Source organism: Ranitomeya variabilis, chromosome 2 (assembly GCF_051348905.1).
Source record: "Ranitomeya variabilis isolate aRanVar5 chromosome 2, aRanVar5.hap1, whole genome shotgun sequence".
Classification (NCBI taxonomy): Eukaryota; Metazoa; Chordata; class Amphibia; order Anura; family Dendrobatidae; genus Ranitomeya; species Ranitomeya variabilis.
In genome coordinates, this window is record NC_135233.1 from 755,492,714 (window position 1) to 755,510,060 (window position 17,347).

Here is a 17,347-nt window from a genome sequence, read left to right on the forward strand (position 1 = left end):
AGACAAAGCTAAACAGGTACCAGTCCACACTGGAAAGTCCAGTTATCTCCCCTATAGTTGAGCTTTATGCCGCATACTAGAGCGGACAGTGGAAAATGCGAATCCTGTAGATGAGATGTCCCCTTACCCTCTCCCACACACCCCTTACCTACCGCTGTGATGTCCTGTTCATTGGATTAAAGGACTTTTACTATAGGACGTGGTGAGTGCAGCTCTTCATTTCTTCTACACCACCTGAGAAAAAATCCGCACATCTGCACGACCTCATTGAGTAACATTGGTCCTAGTGCAATTCTATTTTTTTTACCGTATTGCATTTGACTGATTTATATGCTAGTGTGAGTGAACCCTTCGGAAAATAAACTTATTGGGAGTGTAGTGTGAGCGTCCAAAGGCTCGTGCAGTTAGCTCCGATATGTGCAGACTGCCCGGACCCCTTAGTAAATGGCAGTTTAGGTTACACTGGCCGTTCAGGATGTAGAATGAGTGTGAAATCAAGCAATGCTGAGAGTAAAATTAGAAGACACTGTGGGGAAAATAAGTACCGTATATACTCAAGTATAAGCCGACCCGAGTATAAGCCGAGACCCCTAACTTTGCCGCAAAAAAGTGGGAAAACTTAATGACTCGAGTATAAGCCTAGGGTGGAAAATGCAGCAGCTACCAGTAAATTTCAAAAATAAAAATAGGCTCCAATAAAAGTAAAATTAATTGAGACATCAGTAGGTTAAGTGTTTTTGAATATCCATGTTGAATCAGGAGCCCCATATAATGCTCCATACAGTCCATGATGGGCCCCATAAGATGCTCCATACAAAATACGCCCCATATAATGCTCCATAAAATTTATGATGGGCCCCATAAGATGCACAACATTAAAATATGCTGCACAAAGGTTAGTAATGGCCCCATAAGATGCTCCAGACACATTTGCCCCATATAATGCTGCACAAATGCTGATTATGGCCCCATAAGATGCTCCATAGAGATATTTGCCCCATATGCTATTGCTGCGATAAAAAAAAAAAAATGACATACCTCTCGTCGCTCAGGCCCCCAGCACTTGCAATATTCACCTCTCCTCGTTCCACCGCCGGGCTCCGTCTTCAGCGTCATCAGCACTGACATTCAGGCAGAGGGTACACACTAACAACATCACCGTGCCCTTTGACCTGAGCGTCACAGCAGAGGACGTGGAAGACGGAGCCGGCGGTGGAACGAGGACAGGTGAATATCGTGCAATGCTGCTCACCCTCCCCAGTATACTCACCTGCTCCCGGCGCGGTCCCTGGCAGCTTCCCTGATGGTCTTCTCCGGGCGCTGGCAGCTTCCAGCGTTGAGCGGTCACCGATACTGCTCATTACAGTAATGAATATGCGCCTCCACCCCTATGGGAGTGGAGTCGCGTCCATATTCATTACTGTAATGAGCGGTACCATGTCACCGCTCAACGCTGGAAGAAGCTGCCAGTGCCCGGAGACCATCAGACATGCAGCGACCGCGCCAGGAGCAGGTATGTAAATGACTTGATTATAAGCCGAGAGGGGCACTTTCAGCCTAAAAAATGGGCTGAAAATCTCGGCTTATACTTGAGTATATACGGTATTTGATACACTGCTGATTTTGCAGATTTTCCCGCCTACAAAGAATGGTGAGGTCTGTAATTTTTATTATAGACCTCTCCATTCTTTGTAAGTGGGAAAACGTGCAAGATCGGCACTGTATCAAATATTTATTTACCCCACAGAAAATGCAGACCTCAATTAACTTTATCCAAATTTGGCTCAGAGCTCGATCACAGGACTATATTTTCGGTCCGAGTGCTGTACATGAGAAAATGGACAGTATACGGACCAATGTTATTCAATGGGACAGTGCAGACAATTAATTTACTAATTGTCATCATATTTTCATCTATGTGCCATCCGTGTGTACATGTTTTACGTCCGTGTGTGATTCGGTTTCATACAGTTACAGTACATAAAACATGTACATGACCACATGCTAAAAATTGGACAGCACACGTCTGATTCATACACATGAGCTCTTAGGCCGACCCGGCACACATCACTTGTGATTGCCACTTGTCATGTGCAGAACATAGCGGATTAGAAAGTTGACCAGAGTCGGACAGAAGGCTCTGCATGCTACATTTATATTGGTCCAGGGGTACAACTAATGTGCCAAAAATGAATAGAAAACAATGGCTAAAGTTTCTCCACAGCATTTCTGTAATGTTCCACAACAGAGAATGGCAGAGGTGTTTTCTGAAATTATATGAAATTTGCAATAATAAAATACCCCCATCTAGTCTTTCAAATCCTCCACTGCTCTGGTTGTCCCTGCCAGTTGTGCTGTGCATTTTTTTCTTTTTACCTCTGCAGCCAATCACAGGTTTTAATGATCATGTGCCATACATGCCCGCATCATGACCGCGTACACACCTTGTGACCAGCTGCAGTACCATCAGGGAGTCCTGGAAAAGCTTGAACTGTGCTTTCAACAAACTGCATAAATTATTAGTACAGCCAAATATAAAAAAATGGTAGTATATCTTAGCAGATAAATTGGCTTCCTTCCCTCGTTTCTTCCTCTCCACCATGCCTTGTTCAGATAGACAAATAGACATGAGTTAGGCAATGAAGAGGAGAATGATGAATGCTGGGACAAGAGATTTCCTGTTTCTACTTAGAACAGAGAAAAGAGAACAACTAACTGGGTAGAAAGACAAAATGAGCAATTGTAAGTACACAGTGCTATATAATATGATGACTGCAATATATTAAAAGGAGAGAAACTGATGGGAGGAGGGCTTCTTTAAGAGAGAGAACCTGCAAAGTGGAAAAACTGGTGAAATCGGTAAACACAAGTATAATTCCTCACGTACACACACAGGACAGTTAATGCTGAAAAGTTACTTGGAAGTGTAATTAACTTTAAATGTGCGCTATGGTTATTTTATTTTATCACATGACTGCTGTTATGGAGATAACATAATCTCAGACAGCCTCCTGAATGTATATTAGATTTAATGACAAATACCTGAGTATCACGGAAAAATAAATATAATTTTGCATACAATTATTTTTTGTGTCTTAAATATGTACTCAAAATTATATAAATCTTAAAAATGTACAAATCATGATTTGCATGAAATAAGATCACTCACTAATGTAGCTTAGATGCCTCTATAAGCCTTTCTGGCGTGTACAGTGGGGGAAATACCGTATATACTTGTGTTTTTCAGCCTTTTTTTGTGCTGAAAGCACCCCCCTCGGCTTATACACGAGTCACTGTCCCACAAGATGGCGGGGGAGGGAGAGTGGCAGAGCAGCGGGTCACAGATGCAGGAGCCGGTGGCTGTGGCTAAAGCCTGTGCCCACTGCTAAAGAGAAATGAATAGTCACTGCACTGGCAGTCAGCTGGAACTGCTCAGTCACGGAGCTGCACAGTGCACTCTACAGTGGCCGCAGCCTGGTGGTACTGTGTATCCACCCCTATCCAAATCAGCAGGTGGCCCTATTCTGTTGGTGGAGCTATGCTTACAACTCCGTAACTGAGCAGTTTCAGATGCCGACAACATCGGGATCAGCTGTTCAAGGGCATCAGGTGTAACACCCTGACCGATCATACATTGATGATCTGTCCTTATAAAGTAGTGGACAACCTGTTTAAATAGAGAATTATTCTTAATGAATCAGGCGTGTCTTAAAAGTGATGTGCTCCTCGCCACAAATCTACCTCCAGTTCGGGATTGGAGTAAGCAAGTTTCAAAATTTTAGCACAACAGCATTTTCAAAGCGTTTTATGATTGCTGAATTGGGGCCATTGTGCTTCACTTGCTGTCCAGAGGACAACAGAAGAGCAGGGCAGACCAGGAGTATCTATGCACCACTTTACAAACTGTAATAGTGGGGTATGGAGACTGCTGGGAATGGCAACAATGTCAGTGAGAGGGGAGAGAAGCCGTATGGACTGTACTCCTTTGGACTCATAAGATTTATTTAATCCCACTAACAATAATCCCTAGACAGATCAAAAGAATAAAGAGAAGTGTACAAGACAATGAATATAATTACTTATGTTTGACAGCATAGCATAGTAATCATTCGGACATGTATAGGTTCTGTAAGGTGGCTGTCTGACACCTAATGGTTGGGAGATAAACTTATAGCAATGCTTCAGTACATGTAGGACTAAATGGGGTTAATTGGCCATGACAGATTGATTGTGAGCTGCTGCTGCTGAGTTGGGAGAGATGGCTGCTCACCACATCTCCACCCCTGGGCGTGATTCGCTTTGTAAATTAACAGCTGTTTGTCTCACACATGGCTGTGTATATGGAGGTGTGCAGATCTCCTGGATTGAGTGCGTTTGCTAAAGGACTTAAGGTACCTTCACACGAAACGACATTATAACGATATCGCTAGCGATCCGTGACGTTGCAGCGTCCTCGCTAGCGATATCGTTTCGTTTGACACGCAGCAGCGATCAGGATCCTGCTGTGATGTCGCTGGTCGCTGAATAAAGTCCAGAACTTTATTTGGTCGTCCGATCGCTGTGTATCGTTGTGTTTGAAAGCAAAAGCAACGATACCAGCGATATTTTACACTGGTAACCAGGGTAAACATCGGGTTACTAAGCGCAGGGCCGCGCTTAGTTACCCGATGTTTACCCTGGTTACTAGCGTAAAATGTAAAAAAAACAAACAGCACATACTCACATTGCGTCCCCTGCAGTCTGCTTCCTCCTCTGACTCAGCGCCGCAAAGTGAAAGTGAAAGCAGCACAGCGGTGACGTCACCGCTCTGCTCTCACTGTACGGCGCTCAGTCAGTCAGGAAGTGGACGCAGGGGGACGTGAATGTAAGTATGTGCTGTTTGTTTTTTTTAGATTTTACGCTGGTAACCAGGGTAAACATCGGGTTACTAAGCGCGGCCCTGCGCTTAGTTACCCGATGTTTACCCTGGTTACCAGGGGACCTCGGCATAGTTGATCGCTGGAGAGCGGTCTGTGTGACAGCTCTCCAGCGACCAAACAGCGACGCTGCAGCGATCGACATCGTTGTCGCTATCGCTGCAGCGTCGCTTCGTGTGAAGGTACCTTAAAAGGCAGGCTAACCATCGCTATTGTATGGACTTGTTACTTTATGTTTTATTTTATGTCGGACAAAGGCTGTATTTGAGTTTCCTGTGACGTGGTTTATGAGGACTGAAATAAACCAAACTGACTTTAAATAGAAACTGTTCCTATGATACTTGAGATCAGTACCGTATATACTCGAGTATAAACCGTGATTTTCAGCCCATTTTTTTAGGCTAAAAGTGTCCCTCTCTGCTTATACTCGAGTCATTGTCCCAGGGAAGCGGCGGCTATCACATCATACCTGCTCCCGGCGCGGTCTCTGCACTTCCCTGCTTCTCCGATGGTCTCCGGTGCCCGCAGCTCTTCCTGTGTCCAGCGGTCACGTGGTACCGCTCATTAATGTAATGAACATGGACGCTACTCCACTCCCATAGGCGCGGAGCGCATATTCATTACTTTAATGAGCGGTACCATGTGACCGCTGAACACAGGAATAAGCTGCTGGCCCGCGCCGGAAACCATCGGAGAAGCAGGGACATACAGAGAGACCGTGCCAGGAGGAGGTGAGTATGACGGGGGAGGGTGAGCCAAGCGATATTCACCTGTCCCCATTACACCTCCAGGCTCTGTCTTTCGCGTCCTCTGGCTGTGACGTTCAGGTCAGAGGGTGCGATAACGTGGTTAGTGCGCTCCCTCTGCCTGAACAGTCACTGCAGGGACCCGGAAGACACAGTGGGGTGCGGCTGTGGAACGGGGACAAGTGAATATCGCAAGTGCCGAGGGCCTCAGCCATCGGTGACACTGGTACCTGGCTCCCAGCGACGAGAGGTGAGTATGTCATTTTTATTTTTTTTAATTGCAGCAGCATACGGGACATATTATTCTATGGGGCATCTTTTGGGGCCATCAACCTTTGTGCAGCATTATATGGAGCATAATATTCTATGGAGCATCTTATGGGGCCATCATTAACCTTTTATGCAGCATTATATGGGGCATAATCTATGGAACATAGTATTCTACGGAGCATCTTATGGGGCCATCAACCTTTATGGAGCAGCATATTGAGCATATTATTCTATTGAGCATTTTATGGGGCCATCATCCTTTGTGCAGCATTTTATGGGGCATAATATTCTATGGAGCATCTTATGGGGCCATCAACCTTTGTGCAGTATTATATGGGGCATAATATTCTTTGGAGCATCCTATAGGGCCATCAGCCTTTGTGCAGCATTATATGGGCATAATATTCTATGGAGCATCTTATGGGGCCATCATTAACCTTTTATGCAGCATTATATGGGGCATAATATTCTATGGAGCATAATATTCTATGGAGCATCTTATGGGGCCATCAACCTTTATGGAGCAGCATATTGGGCATATTATTCTATTGAGCATTTTATGGGGCCATCATCCTTTGGAGCATTTTATGGGGCATAATATTCTGTGGAGCATCTTATGGGGCCATAATCAACCTTTGTGCAGTATTATATGGGGCATAATATTCTATGGAGCATCTTATGGGGCCATCAACCTTTGTGCAGCATTATATGAGGCATAATATTCTATGGAGCATCTTATAGGGCCATCATTAACCTTTTATGCAGCAATATATGGGGCATATTTTAATATGGAGCATCTTTTGGGGCCCATCATGAACTTTATGGAGCATTATATGGGGCTCCTGATTCAATATGGATATTCAAAAACACTGATGTATGTATGATAATTTTACTTTTATTGATATCTATTTTTATTTTTGAAATTTACCAGTTGCTGCTGCATTTCCCACCCTAGGTTTATTCTCGAGTCAATAAGTTTTCCCAGTTTTTTGTTGCAAAATTAGGGATCTCGGCTTATACTCGAGTATATACGGTAAATAGCATTGCTACAGTACATATGTCTATAAGCCCAGAAAATCCCTTTCAAAAGCCAAGAAGTTTTTATATTGTCTGCTTTCCATCTTTCAAATATGGTGTTTGACCAAAATTTTAGAATCCAAAATTTTGAGTTCTAAAACATATGTATCAAGAAGTTATAACTGCTGATGCATAACTTGTATCAGCCAAACCTGGAGAAAGGTTCCCTTTAACCCCTTTCTGATTTCAGACGGGATAGTACGTCCGAGGTCACATCCCCTGCTTTGATGTGGGCTCCGGCGGTGAGCCCAGATCAAAGCGGCGACATGTCAGCTGTTTTGAACAGCTGACATGTGCGCGCAATAGCGGTGAGTGGAATCGCGATCCACCCGCCACTATTAACTTGTTAAATGCTGCTGTCAAACGCTGACATCGGCATTTAACTACCGCTTACGGCCGCGCGGCCGTCACATGATCGGGGGTCAGCGACGCGTCGGCACAGTAACCAGAGGTCTCCTTGAGACTTCTATGGTTGCTGATGCCGGCTTGTTGTGAGCGCCACCTTGATGATCGCTGCTATGTAGCAGAGCCAATCCAGTTGTGCCAGCTTCTAGCCTCCCATGGAGGCTATTGAAGCATGGCAAAAGTAAAAAAAAAAAAAAGTTTAAAAAGATATGAAATAGATAAAAAAAAAAATAAAAGTTTAAATCACCCCCCTTTCGCCCCATTTAAAATAAAACTAAAAAAAATCAAACATACACATATTTGGTATTGCCGCGTTCAGAATCGCCTGATCTATCAATAAAAAAAAAAAGGATTGACCTGATCGCTAAACGGCGTAGCGAGAAAAAAATTCGAAACCCCAAAATTACGTTTTTTGGTCGCCGTGACATTGCATTAAAATGCAATAATGGGCGATCAAAAGAACGTATCTGCACCAACATGGTATCACTAAAAACGCCAGCTCGGCACTCAAAAAATAAGCCCTCACCCGACCCCAGATCATGAAAAATGGAGACGTTACGGGTATCGGAAAATGGCACAATTGTTTTGTTTTTTTTTTTTTTTTAGCAAAGTTTTGAATTTCTTTTCACCACTTAGATAAAAAATAGCCTTGACATGTTAGGTGTCTATGAACTCGTACTGACCTGGAGAATCATAATGGAAGGTCAGTTTTAGCATTTAGTGAACCTAGCAATAAAAGACAAACAAAAAACACACATGGGATTGCACTTTTTTTGCAATTTCACCGCACTTGGAATTTTTTTTCCCATTTTCTAGTACACGACATGGTAAAACCAATGATGTTGTTCAAAAGTACAACTCATCCCGCAAAAAACAAGGCCTCACATGGCCATATTGACGGAAAAATAAAAAAGTTATGGCTCTGGGAAGGAGGGGAGCGAAGAAAGAAAAACTGAAAAATGGAAAATCCCAAGGTCATGAAGGGGTTAAGATGGGCACACATTTTCATTGTATTGCAGTGGTTTAAAAAAATAATAAAAAATATATTGCCATGAAAATGCTTACATTTGTCTACCGTGTCCAATAGTAGATGTCATTGGGAAACTAGAAGTTGTGACCCCCCGCTATGACGTGATGATTCCAGTGTAGTTATTTAGTTGGAAAGTAGAACATATCGATAGACGCTTTCATCTCTGTCTTATTGGTATGTATTTTACTCTCATGATCGTGAGGTCCAAAATCTGACCAGCAAATTCTAGCCTGAAGCTTTTCTGAAATAAGGGATGTGTGTGCTGTGTATTTTTTTCTTTGCTTATTTAGAAGTGGAATGTGGCAAGATACAAGTGACCATTACAAGACCATCTGCTCCTTTATAGACATATTCCTGATTGGCACACGTACCAGTGTCTGTTGGCATGTGGTACCAGAATGTAGATATCATACAATACTGCAGTGTTTTCTGCCAAATGGATTGGTGAATCTTTTACTACATTTCCGGAGCAGTGATATTGGTAGAAGTAGTATCTAATGTAGTTTCTTTAAATAGGTCTCCATAGAACCTGAGGGTGTTTTTATAATATATGTGCATTATACAATATGCCTTTTTTGCAAGAAGTTTTGGAATAAGACCCCAAAAACGTCTTAGGCTACGTTCACATTTGCGTTGTGCGCCGCAGCGTCGGCGACGCAACGCACAACGCAAATTTAAACGCATGCACAACGCAGCGTTTTGTGACGCATGCGTCCATTTTTGCATGGTTTTGGGTGCAGAAAAAACTGCAACTTGCTGCGTCCTCTGCGCCCTGACGCATGCACCACAGCGACGCATGCGTCACAAAACGCAAGTGCAACGCATGTCCATGCGCCCCCATGTTAAATATAGGGGCGCATGACGCATGCGGCGACGCTGCGGCGCCGAACGCTAATGTGAACGGAGCCTTAGTTTCAAAGTAGATCTGTCAGTACTCATAGATGGTCGCTATAAGAGATCCGTCCTTGTCTAATTTGTCATATGTGTATACATACGTGCCATGTGCAGGCACTGTTTACTAAGAAAAGGGCATTACTACTACTGACATCTTATTTTACACTTCATTACTACTACTAACATGTTATTTTACGTTTTGTCTTTCCATTAGCTAATCCAGCTGATCATTAGCCACTTAGCACTTCCGGACTTGTGTCGCCTGGCACAGACTTGCAAGCTCCTGTATCAGCACTGCTGTGATCCTCTTCAGTACACCCACTTAAGTTTACAGCCTTATTGGGCCACTCTGACTGATGCCTCCTTGGAGTATCTCTTGCCACGTTGCACACTAGTCCAGTGGCTGAACCTGTCCTGGACTGGAAACAGAAGCTTGATCACTACCTCGGGATTTAGCAGGTAATTGAAGTCTCCATCTTATGTTGTGAAAGGGGTATTCTGTCTGAGCCATTCATGGCTGAGCCTGGAATAACAGCGCAAATCGCTAGCTGCTGGAGATAGGGCTATGAAAGCATCTGAGTACTGCTAATCCGCACTGTTTTTGTTTCTCACATAGAGGTGAATGGGAGTTATGGAAACATTGTAACTTGTAGTGCTACACTGTGCCTGTAGCTTTCATTCATTTGTATTGGAGTTACTAAAACGGAGTAGCACAGCTCGCGATTGGCTGTTTCCAGGACCCCATGTCCTGCTGCTAGCGCTCGGACCCGGTTCTTCCCATCTGTCGTTCACAGTGCTCCTAATCCTTTATGCAGCAGCAATGCTATAACTGTATTAATAAACTGGGTACATAGTTTTAAGGTATAATTAGAGGGGGACAGCCAATGGTGTAATTTACCTACTGGAACTCTACCTCTAAAAAGCAAACGTATTACAAAAAATAACTATTAATCAATTTTATTAAAATATTACATGTCTGACTGAATGTATGGATGATTGGAAAAACACATACTGCCACGCCAGAGTTCATAGCCTACTGTTGCACAGAAAAACAACCTTCGGGGAAACATAGCAGTTATTATCTCTATACCAGTATTCAAGTAATCATTAGCTCATTACACGTATCACACCCAGCTACTGAACTCCTAGACCAGGGGTCCTTAACTTGTGGGACCATGGTGTGTGACTCGCTGCTGTCTGACACCCTCAGGCAGTAGCCCTAGGTCTAGCAAACTGCTGCGAAGTGCAGGTCTCCAGATGGTGACTTTTCTGAGAAGCTCGGCACAGAAGAGCAGATCTGGATGTGCAGATACTGGACGTAGTAAGGTGAAGTGGATGATACTACCACTTGGAGAGGTGCTTGTAGCCAGAAGCGAGGATACGAAGTCCGGGAACTCCTAGATGTAAGTATACTGCCTACAAGGAAGGGGGGCGCAAGGTCTTGGTGTGACTTCTGTGGGGAAACTTTGGCTGTCATTATCCTAGTAATGGGGGCCTCTGGATGTCACTATTGTCGGGGGGACCAGATGTGTCTTCAAGCGAACCTGTCAGCAGGATTTTGCTAAATAAACTACAGGCATTGTCAGGATGGCGCTGTTACACTGATTAAAATGACAACTGGGGTGAAGTAATCCGTCTTTTGGTTCTTGCGTAATCAGTGTTAGAATTTTTTAGTTAATGATGTGTCTGTGCTCCCGGGAGGGACCACAGGCCGCCGCGAAGCACAATCATGTTCCTCATCATAGAGACAGAGAGGTACACAGAGAGACATTACCTTTCCACATTTTGGGGTCACCCAGACAATTTTGTGTTTTCCATGAAAACTCATGCTTTTATTAATCAATGAGTTGCCAAATGAATTTAAAATCTAGTCCAGACATTGACAAGGTTCTAAAAAAAAGATTTTTATTTGAAATTATAATTTTCTCCTTCAAACTTTCCTTTTGTCAAAGAATGCTCCCTTTGCAGCAATTACAGCATTGCAGACCTTTGGCATTCTAGCAGATAATATGCTGAGGTAATCTGGAGAAATTTCACCCTATGCTTCCAGAAACCCCTCCCACAAGTTGGTTTGGCTTGATGGGCACTTTTTGCGTACCATACGGTCAAGCTGCTCCCACAACAGCTCAATGGGGTTGAGATCTGATGACTGTGCTGGCCAATCCATTACAGATAGAATACCAGCTGCCTGCTTATTCCCTAAATAGTTCTTGCATAATTTGGAGGTGTGCTTTGGGTCATTGTCCTGTTGTAGGATGAAATTGGCTCCAATCAAGCGCTGTCCACAGGGTATGGCATGGCGTTGCAAAATTGAGTGATATCCTTCCTTATTCAATATCCCTTTTACCTTGGACAAATCTCCCACTTTACCAGCACCAAAGCAACCCCAGACCATCACATTACCTCCACCATGCTTGACAGATGGCGTCAGGCACTCTTCCAGCATCTTTTCAGTTGTTCTGCGTCTTACAAATGTTCTTCTGTGTGATCCAAACACCTCAAACTTGGATTCGTCTGTCCAGAACACTTTTTTCCAATCTTCCTCTTTCCAATGTCTGTGTTCTTTTGCCCATATTAATCTTTTCCTTTTATTAGCTAGTCTCAGATATGGCTTTTTCTCTGCCACTCTGCCCTGAAGGCCAGCATCCCGGAGTCGCCTCTTCACTGTAGAGATTGACACTGGCGTTTTGTGTGTACTATTTAATGAAGCTGCCAGGTGAGGACCTGTGAGGTGTCGATTTCTCAAACTACAGATTCTAATGTACTTGTCTTGTTGCTCAGTTGTGCAGCGGGGCCTCCCACTTCTCTTTCTACTCTGGTTAGAGCCTGTTTGTGCTCTCCTCTGAAGGGAGTAGTACACACCGTTGTAGGAAATCTTCAGTTTCTTGGCAATTTCTCGCATGGAATAGCCTTCATTTCTAAGAACAAGAATAGACTGTCGGGTTTCACATGACGGTTCTTTTTTTCTGGCCATTTTGAGAGTTTAATGGAACCAACAAATGTAATGCTCCAGATTCTCAACTAGCTCAAAGGAAGGTCAGGTTTATCGCTTCTCTAATCAGCCAAACTGTTTTCAACTGTGCTAACATACTTGCACAAGGGTATTCTAACCATTCATTAAGGCCCCGTCTCACATAGCGAGATCGCTAGCGAGATCGCTGCTGAGTCACAAGTTTTGTGACGCAACAGCGACCTCAGTAGCGATCTCTCTATGTGTGACACGTACCAGCGACTAGGCCCCTGCTGCGAGATCGCTGGTCGTGTCGGAATGGCCTGGACCGTTTTTTGGTCGTTTAGGTCCCGCTGACATCGCTGAATCGGTGTGTGTGACACGGATTCAGCGATGTCTTCACTGGTAACCAGGGTAAACATCGGGTTACTAAGTGCAGGGCTGCGCTTAGTAACCCGATGTTTACCCTGGTTACCAGCGTAAAAGTAAAAAAAAACAAACAGTACATACTTACATTCCGGTGTCTGTCCCCCGGCGTTCTGCTTCTCTGCACTGTGAGTGCCGGCTGGCCGGAAAGCGAGCACAGCGGTGATGTCACCGCTGTGCTTTCCGGCTGGCGCAGACACAGTGGAGAGAAGCAGAACGCCGGGGGACGGACACCGGAATGTGAGTATGTACTGTTTGGTTTTTTTTACTTTAACGCTGGTAACCAGGGTAAACATCGGGTTACTAAGCGCGGCCCTGCACTTAGTAACCCGATGTTTACCCTCGTTACCTGGGACCTCGGCATCGTTGGTCGCTGGAGAGCGGTCTGTGTGACAGCTCCCCAGCGACCACACAGCGACAAAACAGCGACGCTGCAGCGATCAGCATCGTTGTCTGTATCGCTGCAGCGTCGCTGTGTGTGACGGGGCCTTTAGCCTTGTAACACAATTAGCAAACACAAAGTACCATAAGAACACTGGAGTGATGTTTGTTGGAAATGGACCTCTATACATCTATGAAGATATTGCATTACAAGCCAGACGTTTTCAGCTAGAATAGTCATTTACCACATTAACAATGTATAGAGTGTATTTCTGAATCATTTAATGTTAGCTTCATTGGAAAAAACTGTGCTTTTCTTTCAAAAATAAGGAAATTTCTTAGTGACTCTAAACTTTTACACGGTAGTGTACACCAAGAAATAGATACTCAGAGAAATACACAGAGAGACCGAGAGATACACAGATAGAGATATACAGAGAAAAAGAGAGATAGAGAGATATACAGAGAAATAGGGAGATACACAGAGAGATACACAGAGAGAGATATAGAGAGATAGACAGAGAGATACACAGAAAGACAGAGAAATACACAGAAAGAGGTACCCATAGAATAATAATATGTATTTATATAGCGCCAACATATTCTGCAGCGCTTTACAGTTTACAGTTTCAAACACAACAGTCATAAGTAACAACGTTAACAATACAATAAAGCAACTTTAGACGACCCTGCTCGTGAGAGCTTACAATCTACAATGAGGTGGCGGAGATGCAGTACAGGTGAGTATTTACAATGATGTATATACAATGATGGTCCAGCCATTTTCAGGGAGTGGGGGGTAGATGGGGATAGTGAATTGGGCTACACACAAACATAAAATGACTTTGATTAGGGAACGTGATAGGCTGCTTTGAACAAATGTGTTTTGAGGCAGCGCCTAAAACTATGCAAATTGTGGATGGTCCTAATATCTTGGGGTAGAGCATTCCCGAGGATTGGCGCAGCACGGGAGAAGTCTTGGAGTCGGGAGTGGGAGGTACGGATTAGTGCAGAGGTTAGTCGAAAGTCATTTGCAGAGCGCAGAGGTCGGTTAGGCCGATAGACAGAAATGAGGGAGGAGATGTAAGGGGGTAGTGCACTATGGAGAGCTTTGTGGGTGAGAACAAGTACTTTGAATTGGATTCTATAATAAATGGGCAGCCAGTGTAATGACTGGCGAAGAGCGGACGCGTCCGAGTAACAATTAGCTAGATAGACAACCCTGGCTGCTGCATTAAGGATAGACTGGAGAGGGGAGAGTCGAGTAAGGGGGAGGCCAATTAATAGAGCGTTGCAGTAGTCCAGGCGGGAGTGGATCAGGGCGACAGTGAGGGTTTTTGTTGTTTCCATAGATACAGACAGAGATGCATAGAGACCTAGATACACAGAGAAACAGAGATACACATAGAAATAGAGAGATACATAGAGGCAGGCCGAGAGACCACCAGAGAGAGACAAAGAGAGATGCTGTAGCACTGTTGCTTGCATACTTTGTTCCGTTGTGGCAGGGTCTCTGGAGGGGACTGTGTATGTATGAGTGGTTGATGTATAAGAGAGAGCAAGGGACAGTCACTCTCTCTATGATGAGGAAAGCTCTCCATGGCTCAGCACCACCCTACATCTCCTCCCTGGTGTCAGTCTACCACCCTACACGTGCGCTCCGTTCTGCTAATGACCTGAGGTTAACATCCTCAATAATCAGAACCTCGCACTCCCGTCTCCAAGACTTTTCACGTGCTGCGCCAATTCTTTCTAATGCACTACCTAGGTTAATACGATTAATCCCCAATCCCCACAGTTTTAAGCGTGCCCTAAAAAAAGGAATTCTTTAGACTTGTGTACTGGATCAATACATTAACCTAACTATCCCTGTGTTGCCCATTAGAAATTTTTACCATAATCAGGTTCCTCGCGTCATGTTCTCATACGCTCTATGTATTTAATTAGCCCTCTATGTCTGTACTGTTACATACTTAGGCTGATAACTGGTTCATGTAGCATTTCATGAACACCCGATTCTTACACTATGGCTGGTCCGAACAATGAAAGCAATTGTTACCATCCACCTCTCGTGTCTCCCCTTTTCCTCATAGATTGTAAGCTTGCGAGCAGGGCCCTCACTCCTCTTGGTATCTGTTTTGATCTATGTGTTTATTGTTATGCTGTAATGTCTATTGTCTATACAAGCCTCCTCTAAAATGTAAAGTGCTCCAGAATATGTCGGTGCTATAGAAATAAAATGATTATTATTATATTAACATGCACAAGCCTGCCCCAAAGCACAAACATGTACTGTACCTCCTCATAGAGGGAGAGAGACTCTATCTTATACATCAACCACTCATACGTACACAGCCCCCTCCAGAGACCCCGCCATATCGGCACAGAGTGTGTCAGCAACCCCGCCACTGCATTTCTTTATCTCTCTCTCCGACTCTCTTTCTCTGTCTGTCTCTCTCTTTGTCTGTTTGTCTTTGTCTGTTTTTTGTCTGTCTCTGGCTGTCTGTCTTTCTGTCTCTCTGTGTGTGTCACGGTCTCTCTCGGTGTATCTTGGTTTCTGTCGCTTAGAGCAGTAAGATAAGACTCTGCCTACTGTCCCTCCCTGGAGCACGAGCATCTCATTATTAGGCTGCTTTCACACATCAGGTTTTTGCCATCAGTCATCGAATGTTGAAAAACCGGATCCGTCGCAGATTGTGAAAAACTGATGCAACGGATCAATTTTTTCGCCTGATCCGACTAGCTGATCCAGCTAATTAGATCCTAAAAAAAATCGGAGCATGCTCAGTTAAAAAAAAAACAAACAGAATCCGTTGCCGGATTCCATCATTTGAAGGACCCGGCGCCCATTGGCTTCCATTCTAGCAAACGAAGGACGGCGACAGATCCCTCGCTGTCCATTTTTTACTATGTCCATAGAAAGGCCGCCGGATAAAAAATTTTCGACTGATCCGGCGAACGACGGATGAAATGTGAGGCCATCCTTCGCAATCTGTCACTAATGCAAGTCTATGAAAAAAAAATGGATCCAGTGGCAACATTTGCCGGATTGTGACTGACGGCAAAAAACTGATGTGTGAAAGGGGCCTAACTGAAAAAAACTTTTAACACTGATTACACAAGAACCACAAGACGGATTTCTTCATCCCAGGCAACATTTTAATCAGTGTAACAGCGGCAACGTGACAATGCCTGTAGTTTATATAGTAAAATCTTGATGACAGGTTCACTTCAAATCCTGCACATTGTCAGGATTCTCCGGTGTCAGCGCTTGGAACGGCAGTCACGTGACCGCATGTATGCAATATACATACACATGGCCACATTCTGACTAGACTGTTTCCACACACTAGCTCAATGCAAAGCCGTGCCCATCTAGTTGGATTCTGACCTAGAGTAAGCATATCTGATTGACTGCAGTGTTAAAGGGAATCTGTCAGTAGGTTTTTGCTATTTAATCTAAAAGCAGCAAAATGTATGGGCAGAGAGCCTGATTCCAGCTACTCTGTGTAACCCAGCCCCACCACTGCTTGGCAGATTGCTGACAATCTGGGCTTTGGTTGGGGTTATATACAGCTCAGCATTCTGACCACTTCTACATCTTCAGCAGAGAAAACAGGGATTCTATCAACTTATGCCAAGCAGACAAGTAACTGACACGTTGCTGGAATCAGGGTCTCTGTATCTACATCAGGATGTACTCAGATTACATAGAAAAAACCTGCTGACAGATTGCCATTAAGTGACTGACAGGATGTTATCACTTCTAGTGGTATGACATCCTGTCCATCAGTCACAGTAGCCAACACTCTGTGGTTAGGTTACTGCATGACCTGCACATTAGTACTTCCAGGCCTGGGAGACACCACTGGAGCAGGAGTTCAGAGGAACAATTACCGCTACTTTCTGTATTTTACATTCATTACATCCATCTTTTGAAACTAACTCTGATATCATAAATTTCAGTGCCACATCAGAAGTGCAAGTTTTGAGTTGAAAGTCTCATAATTTGTGAAAAGCACACATTCGATTTTTCTCCCCTCTGTTCTGCGGAAAATATCGGAGACATGTCCTGTTTGATCCAAGAGTCGGATCAAAATCATCAATGCAAGTCTATGGGTCCGTGAAAAAAATCGTACTGCACTCGAATGACATCAGAGTGCGGTCTGAGTATAATGAACTGTCAGAAGAGAGAAGGTGAAGATTTTTTTTTTTTCTCTCGACGTACGAGGGAAAACTGATGACACTCGCA

General features: G+C 44.0%; 1 protein-coding gene across 3 annotated transcripts in view; it reads left to right on the forward strand.

Annotated features, from left to right (window-relative positions):
• FBXL4 (F-box and leucine rich repeat protein 4) overlaps nucleotides 1–17,347 on the forward strand; it is an 85,803-nt gene that overhangs the window by 44,874 nt on the left and 23,582 nt on the right. For all 3 annotated transcript variants that reach the window (XM_077289677.1, XM_077289675.1, XM_077289678.1), the window contains exon 4: nucleotides 9,553–9,797. In XM_077289677.1, the coding sequence (XP_077145792.1) occupies nucleotides 9,553–9,797 (245 nt within the window). The remainder of the gene's footprint in view (nucleotides 1–9,552; nucleotides 9,798–17,347) is intronic.